A 17174-nucleotide genomic window follows, 5' to 3' on the forward strand; every position below is an offset into this window, starting at 1 on the left:
GTTTCTGGGCCACACAAAAGAATGCAGCACCACTAGAAGAATGTAGAGAAAACAAAAGGAACTGATTACCATGGCTGGACACTGGAGAATTGAGGTCAGAGCATGGAGTGTCTACTGTCGCTACAAAATTTTATTTCTTTTTATTGATAATAAATATTTGTAAATATGTAGCTAGAGATCTGTGGTGAATACACAAATATTGTATTGTAGAATATTTTTCTATTTAGTTTATGATACAAATAAGCCTTTAACTAATACTTGAGACTCAGTAATTTTAAGTTATTACCATGATGATAAGGACAAAAGCAGACAGAAGCATAAGACAGCATATAATATTTCTTTAGATTTAAAGTGAGCGGGTCATACAGGGTGCATCATATTAGGAGATGAAGTATTAAGGAGAATGAAAAGATGTCTTGTCAAAAATGAATGCTTTAAGAGTCTAGAGAGATGGCTCAGCAGTTAAGTGAGGTCTTTAAAAGATTGATTTGTGAAATGTGAATCTTCTGGGTTTAGAAATGGCTGACTAGCGGGATAACAAAATGGTTTAGTAGATAAGACTGCTTGGTGTAGAAGCACAATGACCTGGGTTCAAATTCCAAGGACCCAAGTAAAAGCCAGGTGAGATTCCTAGTACCAGTAACTCCATTGTGGATGGGTACAGAGACAGGCTTTCTGCCCTTCAGCCTAGCTCTAGGTTAAGTGCGATAGCCTGACTCAAGGGAGCTAGCCTATCTCAAGGGAATAAGATGGAGACTGAGAAAGACACACATGCTCACATCTATATACAGATATGCACATATACCACACATGCACAAACACATACACACACACTCACATATACCTACACATTCACTAAAGAAAAACATTGGTTTGTGAGGACAGCTGTATAGAGTGCTGTTTTGTTCTTTTTTTCTATTTTTTTTTTACTTTTTATTACAATTAATTCTAATACACCTGGTTGTATCCAAGCTGTAGCCCCTTCCCTCATCCTCTCCCAATCTCACCCCCCCTTTCACTTCTCCCCCCATGCTCCTTCCCCAGTCCACTGACAGAGGAGGTCCTCCTTCCCTTCCATCTGACCCTAGTCTATCAGGTCTCATTAAGACTGTCTGCATTGTCTTCCTCTGTGGCCTGGTAAGGCTGTCCCCCTCCCTTAGGGTGAGGTGATTAAAGAGCCAGACACTGAGTTCATGTCAGAGACAGCCCTTGTTCCCATTACTAGAGAACTCACTTGGACACTGAGCTGCCATGGGATACATCTGTGCAGGGGTGCTAGGTTATCTCCATGAATGGTCCTTGGTTGGAGTATCAATCTTAGAAAAGACCCCTGAGCCCAGCGTTTTTGGTTCTGTTGCTCTCCTTGTGGAGTTCCTGTCCCCTCCAGGTCTTTCTATCTCCCCCTTCTTTCATAAGATTCCCTGCACTCCGCCCAACCAGAAAAGATCATCCTGAGGTTCTCAGAAACAGAAAGACACATGGTATATACTCACTTATAAGTGGATGTTAGACATATAGTATAGGATAAACATAGTAAAATCTGTACACCTAAAGCAGTTAAGCAAGAAGGAGGATCCTGGGTAAGATGCTCAATCAAATAGGATGGATATCTGAAGAGGAAGAAAACAGGAAACAGGAGAGGAGCCTACCACAGAGGGCTTCTGAAGGACTCTACCCAGCAGGGTATTAAAGCAGATGTTTTGTTCTTTGTAGCTCTTTCTTTACCTTAAATCCATAGAATGTGGAAGTGTATGATATGTTGGTTAAGTGCTCCACACCTCTAAAATACCAGTTAATGTGATTTGCATTTGGAATCAGAGCCATCCACCCTGCCATATGAGTCAGTCGTTTCTTTTGAAAGGGAATGATGCTGGTGCCTGTAGAAGAACATAAAGTAAGTAGCTACAATAAGCTCTTCCTTCATGAAATGCTTCAGTTTTTGAGCAAGAGAAAATAAAAAATACTGTCTCAGTCCATGTCATTTCTAGGACTGCATTTTATTATATTTAAAAAATGCCTTTAACTAAAAGGTCCCAGTGTTCAGAATTACATTTAATCATGATATAAAATGCCCACTACAATTTTCTCATTGATACAGTTACACTTTAACATGATACTTCCCGATCATTCTCTTTTATAACTATCACCATCTTTTCATTTTCTTAGATATCTATGTTCTGTAATCATTTATATTTTTAATATTTAGTATTTATTCATAAAACCTCAGTTTCAATATTTTAAGGGTATCATAGATTTAAAGAGTCAGGCTTGTTGCTCCATGTTGAACTTTAATGTGACAAAAGAAATGTGATGACATCTAGGTTTAATTGTTAAGCTAACGAGAGGAGTCATCATCATTATTTAGATACTCAGATATGGGTAAGTTTATCATTTCAATTCAGTAGGAAAAAACTGAAAATGCCTTTAAACAAATCTAAAGTAACTGCATCATCGTAATGCATGTCCATTTCCTGTAATTTGTTTATCTGGAGGAGAGTGTAGAGTCTGGGTGGTCTCATGTATCATCTCAAGGAAGAGCACAGTTTCTGAGAATCAAGCTGCTTCACCTATTGCTTTCTGACTGGGTTCTTCTAACCTTCCTCACTTTCCTTTCAGGACCAGCTGGATAATAGATTTTAAAATATCACATTAAGGTGATATTTCCTACTATATACTTTACATAGAAATAAAAATTAGAGGTCTGGAGTATGGAAGTCTAATTTTAGTTAATTAAATAATTTACTAGATCCTTATTTTCCAGATCCTTACCGTAGCCTAAAAGCTTACTTCTTACTTATTTTCCAGATCCTTACCATGGACTAAAAGGCAAAAGTCATGTCACTGAGAAGGAACAGTGCAAATTTCATCATGCAGCCCCTGCGCTTATGTGATCCACCACCTAGAAAGGGAGTTATGCTCAGTCTCTAAGTGAGTCCTATGAGGCACAGGAATTTATCAAGTTTGAAAATGCACAGGAAAATAGGGGTAGAGTTCTGTTTGAAACACGGGGAGAATTTTGAATTCTTAGAAGGAAATTCTTGGGAGACTCTGATGGGAAAAGAGTAACAAAATTCCAATGTCCGTGTGAATTAGAGTAGACACAGGTGCTTTTAGCAGCTGCCTCATTACTGGTACATTTCTGCTATAAAATTTAAAACTGAATAGGCTACTATTGAAACATCTGACATTTGTTTTAAATTATCTGTCACCTTATAGAAATAGTTTGCTGAAGATGGGGTATTTGGAAATACGGATAGCACATTAAAGTACCATCTTGTAATTATTTGTAATGTATTGAAGAAGAATGTTAAATATTGATACCAGAGAAAGAGAGACAAGTGCACTTGATTCTGTTGACAAAGTCCCTTTCTTATAGCCGCCATCACTTATTATGTGCTTGGATTTGACATTCACAGATACCGGTTTAGTTATCAAGAAGCTGCATCATCCCTTAGTCCTGCTGCGACTGGAGATGCCAGGGTGGATTGCTACCCCCCTAAGAGGCCTACTTAGCTCTGAGAAAGGGGGGGAGGGGTAGTTAGGGGAGGGAAGCATGAAGGCGGAACTGGGAGGAGAAGAGGGAGGGGAAGGGATCAGGATGTAAAGTGATTAAAATAAAATAAAATAAAATAAAATAAAATAAAATAAAATAAAAGAAGCTATATCATGTAGCTTTACCCAGAAAATGTAAACAACTTCATTTATAGGTGTTATAAAGATTTGTTTATTAAATCCTCAATTCATCTGTGCTTTCACTCATTTTTCAGACTGCTCAGTCTGTCAGAACAATCTGTGGAGATTTGATTTGTTATAGATGGATATTTCCTTTATATATATATATAGGAGGAAATATATATAAATATATATTTCCTTTATATATATATGATATTTGGACTTAATGAGTTCTGGGCTTTACATTGGTATGTTATAAAATAACAATAGCTTATTTTTAATTAATTACATTATATATTCAAGACTATTATAAAATAGGCATTAGGGACTAATGTAAGTGTCTGAGCATGGGTAAAGTAAGCTAGGCTGAGCTACCTTGTTTAGCAATATTACCTGTAGTAGATGCACTTCCAATTTTACTACATTTTCAACTAGTAACAGGTTTATCAGAATACAATGCACTGGAAGTCAAAAAATATTGATAATTTCTGAATAGAAAGGTAAATCCATAGGTGTAATAAGCAAAAAATAGATATGCAGATTTGAGCCACTCAAGGTAGGCTAGCTATAGAGTAAATAAAAAAAGATATGCTTAGTGACCAGAGAAAGGCCCACCCTGGCACTATGAATATCCGAGAGAGAACAAATCCTCAGGCAGGACTAAGGGGCCTAAAAATCATGCCTCCCACACACTGAACAGAATAATTTTCCTTCTTCATAGGCCAATGTGTTGAAGGCACAGTCCTCAGGGCGGTGTTACTGAAAAGCTACAGAACTTTTGAAAGGTGAGCCTTATGGGAGGTGTTTGAGTCATTAAGAAAAGGCTCTCAAAAGGAAATGTGAGATAATGATTCAGTACTTTTGTTCCGTTATGTGTTCCTCACCAGGATGTACCTTCTTGCCATGGGCTTAAAAACAACTGGGCCTGCTGATTACAAATTGAAACTTCCAAACCTGAGCCAAGATAAATTTTCTCCATACATGTTAATGATCTCAGGCATCTCCATTGTAGTAATGGAAAGATGAGTGACAGCATAACACACTGTAAGCGACCACGAAGGTCAGTGTGACAACCAAAGATTTATGACATATGAGAAGCAAAGTTATGACCACATCTTCATCTAACTTTCCTTTTGGCTGAAAATTGCATATGGATTGTGAATAATAATAAATTAATATAACCTAGTCAGGTAATAATGCCAAGCACAGCCAGTGTGCTAAGGACAATTTTATTACTGTTATGAATCAACAGTCCCTGTCACTTCATATACATCTATTGACCTAGGAAATGCTCAACACATCCCACTTCTTCAGTACACATAACAAAAGTTTGTCTTCAATAAAAGGATTATTGATATATCTTTACAGCCTTGCTCCAATGCCTATGGAACAACTCTCCTGCTCTTTGTCATAATATTGCCTCAATCAACAGAATTTATGTCTCTATTTAATGTCCCTCAAGCACTCTCATTGAGGCACTTGCCTCCTGCCTAGAATACAACAGGTATAAATGCGCTTTTTGCATCATGTAGTAAGCCAAGCAGATGATAACAAGAGCTTAGGAAAACATTGAAATTAAATGGCTTAAACCATCAGAATTCACTTACCAAAAGAGTCTGAGAGTACCACATCTTTTTCAAGTAAAGATACTGGAGAAGGCTTGTTGAATGCCAAACGGTGGAAACTGACGGAAGCATCACAGACAGAGCCTGGAAAACCAATGCTCCATGCAGCCTCTTGAGTGCAGTGTGAAGGATCTAGTAAAGAGCTGTGTGGAATGACAGTGTGCCCTCTGTGCCCTGGGAGAGAAACAGAAGCAGCATGATTCCTATTTTATATAAGAAAATTAATAAAAACTGTGCATTGGTCCTGTGACCGTAGTATTGCCAACAAAATTTAGAAACCTTGGTAGATGTTCTGGTTTGCAAAATACAAGGATACATAAGTTTAATAGAGGGTCTCACCACAAATGTATTTGAAATACCTAACATGAAGGATCCATGAGATTCAAAGTAAGAGACAGGAAATAGCACAAGTGACTTGATTTAGAATTCACAAAAGGATTCCAGTCTGCTCATAGGTCATGTGCTTTTAAGCAAATACAGACTTAGTTACTAGAGAAAGTCTCACACTGGCTCTAGGATTGTTAGAGAGAGAACAAACCCTTAGGAAGGACTTAGGGAACCAGGAACCATGCCTCCCATATGCTAGGTAAGACAGTTGTCCTGCAGGGGCAAATGCGGTGAAGGTAACATCTTTAAAACCTACACCTAACTCAGAACTATAGTAAGAACCACAATATTCTCCTGAAAACCTCAATTAGTATGGGAGGCAGAAGCCATCAGCTGTAGATGAGAACTTGGACAATGTGAACACTGAAAGGAATGCTATTTCGCCTTTCAGGAAGGCTGTCAGGATTCAGCCACTAAGATCTCTAGGTATATCTGTCAACTGATTCTTAAAAGCATTAAGTAACACATTCACATTTGCTTGCTATCCTGTCTAGTCAAGTCCCTCATTAACAATCTGTAAAGACAAAAATCTTTAGAAATCATATTTATAGAAAATGTGACATATTTTTTACTTAAGTGACTTAAAATGTTATAAAAAACCTATGATGTATATTGTTTCTTCTAGTTTTAACATTTTATTAACAAATTTAATAAACTTTAATATAAATGTCTTGCAAAAATTATCACAGCCTGAATTTAACCAGATTCAAAGTCCATGCATCTCAATGAACTTTGAAACAATTAGAAGAGCCACTATGAAGCAATGGAGCTGTACACTAAATTTTAATTTTCATTATTAAGTATATTTTTATGCATCTGCCCACCACCAAAACCAAAAAACTCTGTGACAGAGTTAGAACTAAAACAAATAACTACATTATATCTTCTTTCATAATCTTGTCCATTGAACACTTTTTAAAACAAATACAAATTTAGAACTTAAATTACAAAGGAGTTGATTAGCAGGCTTGTTACTGCTATTTAAATGTTTGGTAACGATACTTTCTGACTGCATGATTTGTATGTAGAGATGAAATTTATATCTATTTGTATGGAGTATGGCTGAATACAGAGCTTGGGAATCATGAAAACAATTTTTATCTTAATGAAAAATGAAGGCAGAATGTAAACTTCTAGCATTGAAATGGCAGAGAGCAGTCTCTCCATTGATGGTCCACAAAAGGACCATCAATGCAAATCAAATTGCAAATGGAAGAGAACAAAGGAGGCTTTTGGAGGCAGTTTGGAGGCTGCTTCAGACAGTTAAGAGCTCTTTCAAAAAAGAATGTCTCATTGGTGCCTGGTGCTTTCCTGTAATGTTCAAGTCAATAGTAGAGTTTACTGCTGGGCTTCAGTCTGTAACACAGGTGACTCAGCCATAACCATTCAACTTCACGTAAACCTAAAGGTATTCTGGGTCACAGATCGAAGAACAATATTACCTGTAAGTGAACCGTCAACATCAATCAGGACTGCTTCATGTTCCCACCGAAAGCCAGCCTTATTTGGTGCATGAAAATACTGGATGTCGACAAACTTTGCACTCCAGCCTCCACATCTGTCATTGCAAACCCCAGTGATTGATGTCACTCCCAAAGCCACACAGTCATGATGGTCAAAATTCATAAACTGTACAGATGACACTGTCAGGCCTTGACTAAATGGGAGAACCAGGCCCTTTGAGGTGCAAAATGCAGAGCCCGTTCCCAGTTCATCAAGGTGACCAACAATTTTGGCATTTTTAATCACAGCTCCATTGGCTTCACCCCATCCCCCAACATAAGGAGCCAGGATCCTCTTGGTCTCGATTCCAGCCTCATGGTTATTCACCATTACGAAGTTGTGGAATTGCAGGGCCCCTCCATTGACCCATTCAGCTCCTTTTTGACAATTCCAGACAGTGAGTGAATTAAAGATAGCAGGCTCTGGCACTGTAGAAGTACATGATCCTGTCTGCATTGGAAAATATTCTTCAAAAATCCACAGTCCAAACCACCCCTGAGAATGAACAGTATTGTTAAAGAATTCTCCAAGAGGGATTCTTTTTTGACAAATGTTTCGGTCATAGGATGGGCCATCGGGGTGGTCATTCATTCTGTACCAAAAGCCAAAATGAGTGCCACCAGCAGCCACATTGTGTCGTATGGTGTTGTTAGGGTTGGTTACCCAAAATGCAGCTGGGGTTACATCATCATTCAGTAGACTGGTACTTTGCTGTACAAAGACCGCCAGATTATATTGTAGAATGTTGCCATGTTCGATACCATCTTCTATGAAAAACGCTCCTCCCTTTATATCATATATAATATTTCTCTCGACAAGAAGGTGATGTGTATTGTGGATTGTAACTGCTCTGTTGTATGCTTGATGAATTGCACAGCCTCTTACATAAGATTTGAACTGTAAATCTCCAAGTAGGTGCCAATGTATTGGGTATCGTCCCAAACGGAAAGATTGGCCAGCATGGAACACCTGTCAGACCAGATATATGAACCTTTCAGAAATTTTTCAAAGTAATCTTCAATTTTATATGAATACATTAGTATATTTATACTAATATCTTCCACATTATTCATGTTATTATTTGAAAATAGTATTTTATTCTAAAATACAACCTTTTATATAATGTAGTACACTAAGGCAATACTGATTTGGGCATGAATGAATGAGTGAGCACATAAATGGGGTAAGTAAATAAATAGGCAAACCTGTTGTAAGGTAGCTTTGCTTTCTAATGTATGCTCAAATCCAGCCTTGACTCTCATGTTTTTACCTCCTCTACACAACTAAACTTTTGTTTAATAAAATAAAATGACTGAACTTTTTATTTAACAAAATAAAGCTCTATAAAGTCTTCTTTTTCCCGATCTTTTGATTCCTGTCTATAAGAAACACTTTGGGATATTTACCACTCATCAGATACTGCAGTGTTTTATATGTAAGGTCACAGTCTTTACCATAATCACAGGAGGTTGCCATTGACTCCATCTCAAAGAAATTGTAGGTAAAGAAATTGTAAATAGCTCAAGGGCCTTGTTCACACTTGCAAAACTCCTTGACAATCCAAGTGGGTGTGACTCCAGATTAGGTGCTAACTATTATATACTAACTATTCTGCTCTGTGTTCTTTCAAGTCTAAGATCTACTTATCCAAAATACAAGATGCTGGTATGTGTGACTTAACACAGTTGTCTAGGGAAATAAATCATTAGAACAGCTATTTATTTATTTGTTTTGTTTTTTTTTTCTTAAGATTTGTCTATTTTTATGCACATTAGTGTTTTGCCTGCATGTATGTCTGTATGAGGGTGCCAGATCCCCTAGAACTGGAGTTACAGACAGCTGTGTGCTTCCATTTGGGTACTGGGAATTGAACCAGGGTCCTCTAGAAGAGTAGCCCGTGCTCTTAACTGCTGAGCCATCTCTCTAGCCCCAGCTATTTATTTTTATTTTCTGTCTACAGAAATTGACATTACTTAATAGACAGTTTGATCCTGAAAATCTCAATCAGTTTATTTCTCAGTTGTCACATGTAATTTATATAAAAAAAATAATGGTAAATGAAAGTGTTGACTCTGTCACTATCAATGCTATCTAGGTGTATCCAGAATGGCTTTCTGGATTTTGATATTGTGTATCTAAACACTTCCCCACTCCTCTCTTCACTGAGTACTTGGTAATAACTGATTAGACCTGGTTATTGAGTCTGATTATGAAAAAGACACAAAGGAGATTCTGAAGTGTACAAAATATTATGAGTTTGAGTAAATGAAGGAAACCAGGAGTTTGGGTAGCAGTTTCAACAAGTAACAAATAAACATGGTGAGGAGAGGCTGTCTTATGAAGCAGTATTGCAAGAAACCCAATAGAAATAATAACGTGTAGTAAGCCAGCTTTGATGGGGGAGCATTGTAAACTGAAGAACAAGTATGAAGAACATAAGTCAGAAATGTACTTGACATAGACTCATAAGGAGGCCCATGCGGCTAACGTAACATGAACAAGTCACAGGTGACAAAAGTATAAACAGCTGGAATTCAGGTCTTAAATTTTCTGTTTTGGATGTAATATAAATCCATTATTAGGTTTTGAATTATGGGTGTGGCTGGATCTGATTTATGATTTTTAAAAATAAAGAAACAAGTATTTGGAATGATCAAATAAATGTCTAATTGGCTGTATTAAAACTGTTCATTTATCTGCCTGCTATCAGATTGGAAGTAGAGCATGGCAAACTGCAGGAGCCCAATACATATTCACTATATGACATGAAAGAACATGATTTAACAATAATGTTCCTTACCTCTACATATTCTATTCTTCCAGTTACCATGTTAGCCCCAGGTAAAGGAGCATGTAACATAATACAGCCTCCAAATTGGTCACTTCCTATTTCTTCTCCAAACTTTCCTTGAAGGCATGTCTGTGTAGCAAATTCTCCTTTAAAAATATTTAAAATTATTCAAGGCCTTACAGTAATATTTTTCTTAAAAATTTCCTTATACTCATTTCATATATCTTTATTCACATATAATTTTAACCTCATTCTGGAATATAATTATTATGTATTCATATAGTCTTTTTTTCTAGATAATAAGAAAGGTAAGTGATCTGTCTCATTTGTCTTTGCATATTCTAAAGCATTTTTTAGAGATAGTATTAAATAATGTCTGAATGGTTGAGTGAATAATGATAATGAGATTTTGTTTATTGTTTCTGAAGCTTCCTCTTCAAACTAGGAATTAACATAATGCAAAATTATGCTCATATCACACTAGACTCTGACAACCTAATTTGCATAACAGGAAGTATTCTCATTTTAAACAGCTTGAGACTTGCTTTCATATCCACTATAAGACTTGATGCACATAAAATGGCATCAGAAAATAGGTCATTTAATATAAAATACAAAGAACTTACTCTTATCTTTGAAGAAAAAGCTGTTAAATGACTTGTGTCTGTTATTTAGTTACTTACTAATAATTACAAAAATATTGAGATATCTTTTCAAATCACATTCTGCTTTATAGTATAAACAAATCATTAATATGCATCAATAGCTCTACTGTATGTTCAGGGTCTTTCACTAACTCATTGCCTTGAACTTCATCAAAGCTTTTGACTTATTTCTGGCCAATGGTAGATAAACAGAAGCAATATACATCATTTCAGAACCTAAGCAGTTAATTGGCGGCTTGACTCCCTAGCTATCTCAACTTTGGTTCAGAGATTATGAAAACCCATATTGAGAAGAAGCCTACATCAGTCTGAATTCTGAAATGATTATAATGAAAAGGACCTCCTGTTGACCCACATTAGACTAGACAGACGGAATACAAATAGCAAGTATCTGTTGTCATTGCAAATCATGGATATTTTAGGCTTTTTGACTAATGGGGCATAGTGTAGTTCTGTGGCTTGTAACAGGATAATTTCGTTTCCAGAAAATACTTTTTATAACATCTGGAAACCATTTTTGATTGAAACAGTGGTAGGAATGTTACAATATTTAATTGTTACAGGCTAGTCATGTTGTAAACACCCTGCAATGCTTAGGGCAGAATCTCCTGCAAGAATGACTTGAGCCAAAATTTCACATGCATTGAAGCTGCCCTAGCCGATCTTAAAGATTATAGATCTGTATACCTACACACACACACACACACACACACACACACATATACATTTTATATATACATTTTCTGTCTCATCAACATTGTCTATGAACTATTCACTATGATATCTATTTACAATGAACCTACTCTCACATATACTATAGATTTTGGAAAAGAGGAAAAGCATTATTAAAGATTTTCTGGGCACAAATGGCATATACTTGTAATCCCAGTACTCAGGGAGGCAGAGGCAAGCGGATCTCTGTGAGTTTGAGGCCAGCCTGGTCTACGAAGAGAGTCCAGGACAGCCAAGGCTATACAGAGAAACCCTGTCTCAAACACCTCCCCCCCAAAAAAAGGGGAAAAATGATTTACTAAACATCAAATACTGTATTCTACATTTTCTTGATAAAAGTGCCATAGCTTCTAACTGACATGTAAAACCATAGTTATCAGGGTTGCATAACAAAGTGTTCTTAGAATAAGAACATATAATAAGAAATCACAAGAATAGGAAAGGGGTTTTATCAATGGATTCCAAACACACTAATTTCTTCCACTTTGGTGTCAACATTGATCACTTTTCTCATTATATTGCAAATACTGCCAAGCCATCAGTGTTTCCAAATTTCCATGCTTAATATTTAATTATATTTTAAAGTTGAAAATAAAATAATACACTGCAATGCAAACCAACACGTTTTGAAAAACTAATGTGACCACTATCAGTCACATGATGGCTGTTAAGAGTACCTGCGTCAAATCCATCGGGACATGATGGAATTTTGTCATTCCACTCCACATTATCAGACCCTCTTATTAGGATATTTCTTGTAAGAATTCCAACCTCTGCCCTTGCTTCAAACATAGTTCCATCAGGGAGTGTGACACTAATTCCTAAGTGTGTGTAGTTTAGAGGCCTAGTTAGTGTTATGTTCATTCCATCAGAAGACACCGATGCAATGGTCCGTTTCTCATTCTCTCCTTGACTGTGTCTGTAAAATTTTAAGAAAAAAAAAATTAAAAGTTAACATATACATCTGCCTTATTTGTTTTACACATTAGAATGCTTCAGTAATAAAATTATGTGCTTTTAAAAAAATGTCACACCATATTCTGAAGAGGTATTTAAGAAAAGTGTTTTCTTTTTTTTAAAAAAAAAACTTTTATTCTTTCTAATTTTATTATATGTTTGACAGTAATTTTTGCCATGTAAATTTTTTTTGTCTTTTTAAAAATTCTTTAATAATTGCACTTTATTTACTTTGTATCCACCATGTGGTTCCCTCCCTCCTCCAGTCCCAATCCCTCCCTTCCTCCCTGCTCTGCATGCGTGCCCCTCCCCAAGTCCACTGATAGGGAGGTCTTCTTTACTTCCTTCTGATTCTAGTCAATTAGGTCTCATCAGGAGTGGCTGCATTGTCTTCTTCTGTGGCCTGGTAATGCTGCTTCCCCCTCAGGGGGAGGTAATTAAAGAGCAGGCCAATCAGTTCATGTCAGAGACAGTCCCTGTTCCTATTACTATGGAACCCACTTGGAGACTGAACTGCCATGGGCTACATCTGTGCAGAGGTCTTAGGTTATCTCCATGCATGGTCCTTGGTTGGAGTATCAGTCTCAGGAAAGACCCCTGTGCTCAGATTTTTTGGTTCTGTTACTCTCCATGTGGCGCTCCTGTCCTCTCCAGATCTTACTGTTTCCCACTTCTTTTATAAGATTCCCTGCACTCTGCCCAACAGTTGGCCATAAGTCTCAGCATCTGCTTTGATAGTCTGCAGGGCAGAGTCTTTCAGAGGTCCTCTGTGTCAGGCTTCTGACTTGTTACTTCTTTTCTCCTTCTTCTGATGTCCATCCTCTTTGCCTTTCTGGATAGGGATTGAGCATTTTAGCAAGAGTCTTCCCTCTTGATTAGTTTCTTTAGGTGTACAGATTTTAGTAGGTTTATCTATATTATATGTCTATACGAGTGAACATAAACCGTGTGTGTCTTTCTGCTTCTGGGATAGCTCATTCAGGATGATCTTTCCCAGATCCCACCATTTACCTGCAAATTTCAAGATTTCCTTGCTTTTTATTGCTGAGTAATATTCCACTGTGTAGATGTACCACAATTTCTGTATCCATTCCTCCACTGAGGGGCATCTGGGCTGTTTCCAGCTACTGGCTATTACAAATGAAGCTGCTACAAACATGGTTGAGCAAATGTCCTTATTGTGTACTTGAGCCTCTTTTGGGTATATGCCTAGGAGTGGTATAGCTGGACCATGAGGAAGCGCTATTCCTAGTTGTCTGAGGAAGCACCAAATTGATTTCTGAGTGGTTGTACAAGTTTACATTCCCACCAGCAGTGGAGGAGGGTTCCCCTTTCTCCACATCCTCTCCAGCATGTGTTGGCACTTGAGTTTTTGATCTTAGCCATTCTGATGAGTGTAAGGTGAAATCTTAGGGTCATTTTGACTTGCATTTCCCTTATGACTAAGGATGTTAAACATTACTTTAAGTGTTTCTCTGCCATTCGATATTCCTCTATCGAGAATTCTCTATTTAGCTCTGTACTCCATTTTTTAATTGGATCAATGGAATTGAATAGAAGATCCTGAAATAAATCCACACACTTATGGACACCTGATTTTTTACAAAGATGCCAAAAGCATTCAGTGGAAAAAAGATAGCAACTTCAACAAATGGTGCTGGTCTAACTGGATGTCTATATGAAGAAAAATGAAAATATATCCATACTTATCACCCTGCACAAAACTGAAGTCCAAGTGGATCAAAGACCTCAACATAAAACCAGACACATTAAATCAGCTAGAAAAAAAGTGGGGAATACCCTAGAACTCATTGGCACAGGGGCCAATTTCCTGAACAGAACACCGACAGCACAGGCTCTAAGAGCAACAATCAATAAATGGGACCTCATGAAACTGAAAAGCTTCTGTAAAGCAAAGGACACTGTCGTCAGAACAAAATGACTGCCTACACATTGGGAAAGAATCTTCACCAATCCTATATCTGACAGAGGGCTAATATCCAGTATATATAAAGAACTCAAGAAGTTAAACAGCAACAAATCAAGAAAAGTGTTTTATACTTAGAGTAAGTTTTATGACTCATTTCAGACCCAAGTGCTAGATTTGTTCAGAATGTGCAAAGATAATCGTTTACAGCTTTAAGTATCATCCTCAGAGGTTTTTAACTAAGGATGACTTTATAGTTCCAGCAGCTGAAAACAGCTTTGGTGAGAAGGCCTGTGCTATTGGCATCTGGTGAAAAGAGGCCAGAGAAGTTTCTAAGCATCTTGTAAGACATATATAACCACTTCCTACAGCAAGGATTATCCGGTCCAACCTATCAAACATGGCAAGATAGAGAGTATTACAAAGGAAAGTAGCTAGAAGTTTCTAAGAAGAGAACTTATTCAGTTGTTTATTGTCTAATATACTCAAAATTCCAGCCACAGTAAATGAGTATTGCTAATTTTATAATGTACACATTCATATATTTAGCTCTTACACAAAACTGTGGTCTGGCTTGCTTTCTATTTTGCCAAGACATTATTTTATAGTTTCAACAAAGTGTAATTGGTCCTATCAAAAGGTAATCTTAGAGGAGATGATTGCATTTTCTTTGGGTTCTTGTTTTTCCTGTATTTCTTTCTTATTTTTAAACCTTGATAAAATGCTAGTGTCATATATCAATGAGATTTAAAATGAATTGTCTCATTTTAAATGATCAAGCAGTTCTTGATCTCTATTACAACCTGCAGATTTCCCTGTTGGCACTCAAAGCAGCCACACTGTGGTCCTCTGTCCTATCTTCTGGTTGAGATGCTGCAGGAAAGGGCTCATTGAATTATTTTGCCTGCTGAGCACTTACAAAACCAGAAAGATGCCATAATCATCCAGTGATGAGGAACTAAGTTAGAAAGCAGGAAAAGCTGATGGAACAAAAGTTCAAGCTCAGAGCTGAAGGGATTTGATGCATAGGAAGTGTGGGACCTGGGCAATGAAAGGTCACTGCCAACGCTTTGGTAAAGTAAAACATTAGATTCTGGACTGTTACAAGGTGAAGAAGGTCACATGGCATAAAATGAACATAGAAAACTTGAACAGTTTAATAACTTTTAAAAAAGTAAAGGATAATGATAAAAGAAAATAGAGGATACAAAACAAACTTACTTTCCAAGTTAGTAGGTGGCCATAGGAACCCCAAATCCCCAAAGGACCAAGGGAGGAGCTGCAGGAAAAAGGCCAGGGAGAGGTAGAAACTACAAGATAGTTAAGGGTGAATAAGTCAAGATCCCACAGGAGGTATGTGGAAGCAGTTTAGGCTGTTCTCTTACTGTCTTAAATCAACAGGCTATAGAAATTTCTTTAGAAAAAAATTTAGCTGTCCGTATATCCTAGGTTTACCTTGAACTCGCTATGCAGCTGAAGATGGCCTTAAACTTCTGCTTCTCCTGCCCCTACCTATTGAGTGCTAGCTTTACAGGGATGAACCATGCCTGCTTTATGCGCTGCTCCATCTGCAAACTAGCTGGGGCTCCATGCATGTCAGGTAAGCACTCTACCAACCATGCTACATCCCTAGAAATTTCTAGATAGTATTTTCAATGTCATAGTACATAAACACGTTTTCCTTTATCCTTTAGTGATGTCACATGCCTATGAAGAACTTTCTTTGAAATACATCTTGTTATTGGGCCTATCACCTCGCAGCATCTTCACAGTAGATGAATACGGTAGGAAAGGATAGCACTGCAATTCTACTGAAGCTGAGAAACGCCAAGTAATGACCATGGTATGTGGTATTGCTAGGAGTGCATAACCCTCACAACAAACATTACAAATTTTAATCTTTTTATATTTAATTGAAATACAATTACATCATTTCTACCTCCTCTTTCCTTTACATCCCTTCTTTATTCAACCCCCTGAACCTGCTTCCAGAATTCATTACTTCCTCTTCTTTAACCAATGTCGTTACAGAAAAGTCTTTCTCTTAACTCTGGCTTTAGAAATTCTCATATTGGAGGAGTTCTCCACCATCGCCATCTGCCCATAGTTTGTTAAGTCTTATCAGGATTGCTTGGATCCTCTTCCTCCATGGCCCAGCAAGGCTGTATAACCAGAGGTGAATGATTAAAGAGCAGGCATTGGAGTTCATGAGAGGGAGGGTGGGACTGAGAGGGGCAGTTGAGGGAGGGTGCTTCAATCAGGATATATATAATGAATAAATTGTGAAAAAAATTCTCAGATAGTTTTTACCTATAAATAGTGAATTAGATTTTATAGGAAATCCCTTAATTCATATTTCTTGATGTTTTGGTTATAAGCCTAGCTTTTAACAGCTGAGCCATCTCCCCAGCGCTAATTCATGTTTCCTAAAACAAGCTCCATTCTACATTGTAAAGTTGCTCTTTTATTTCTCATAGAAAGGCTGTAAGTATTTCCTATTTTATTAGTGAGCCCCTTCATTTTTCTCCTTTTTTATTTTGTCATTATATAATTTAAATTTCCTTCTGAAGGGGAATAAATAGGCACTTACAAAGCTAAATTTGTAAGTATATATTTATCTCTTTCTAACATCTGCAAGCCTATTTTTAACTTGAAAAATGGCATCTTGAATTTCAATTTTTAAATTCCATCATGGACTTGACAGATCTGTTCCTTGTCGTAATTGCTCTTCATTTCCTGATAAACATAACCACATGCAATCTTAATGTTTGTAATTTGAACAAGCTAAACCAAGCCTCCTTTCGTCCTCACTCCCTGATATATTCGGGGCAGCTGTGGTATATTTTAATTTCTTAATTGATAGAACATGCAACTAAATGGAAGTTAAGGGGCATAGTTTGAGCAGTGAAGTGTCA

At 37.2% G+C, this 17174-nt stretch overlaps 1 protein-coding gene across 1 annotated transcript in view; it reads right to left on the minus strand.

The window, feature by feature from the left end:
- Pkhd1l1 (PKHD1 like 1) overlaps nucleotides 1-17174 on the minus strand; it is a 155001-nt gene that overhangs the window by 52013 nt on the left and 85814 nt on the right. The window contains exons 47-51 of the mRNA XM_060389478.1: nucleotides 12053-12294; nucleotides 9988-10124; nucleotides 7127-8156; nucleotides 5280-5471; nucleotides 1726-1877 (exon numbers count right to left, since the gene is read on the minus strand). Coding sequence (XP_060245461.1) covers nucleotides 1726-1877; nucleotides 5280-5471; nucleotides 7127-8156; nucleotides 9988-10124; nucleotides 12053-12294 — 1753 coding nt within the window. The remainder of the gene's footprint in view (nucleotides 1-1725; nucleotides 1878-5279; nucleotides 5472-7126; nucleotides 8157-9987; nucleotides 10125-12052; nucleotides 12295-17174) is intronic.

This window comes from Meriones unguiculatus, chromosome 8 (genome assembly GCF_030254825.1).
Source record: "Meriones unguiculatus strain TT.TT164.6M chromosome 8, Bangor_MerUng_6.1, whole genome shotgun sequence".
Classification (NCBI taxonomy): domain Eukaryota; kingdom Metazoa; phylum Chordata; class Mammalia; order Rodentia; family Muridae; genus Meriones; species Meriones unguiculatus.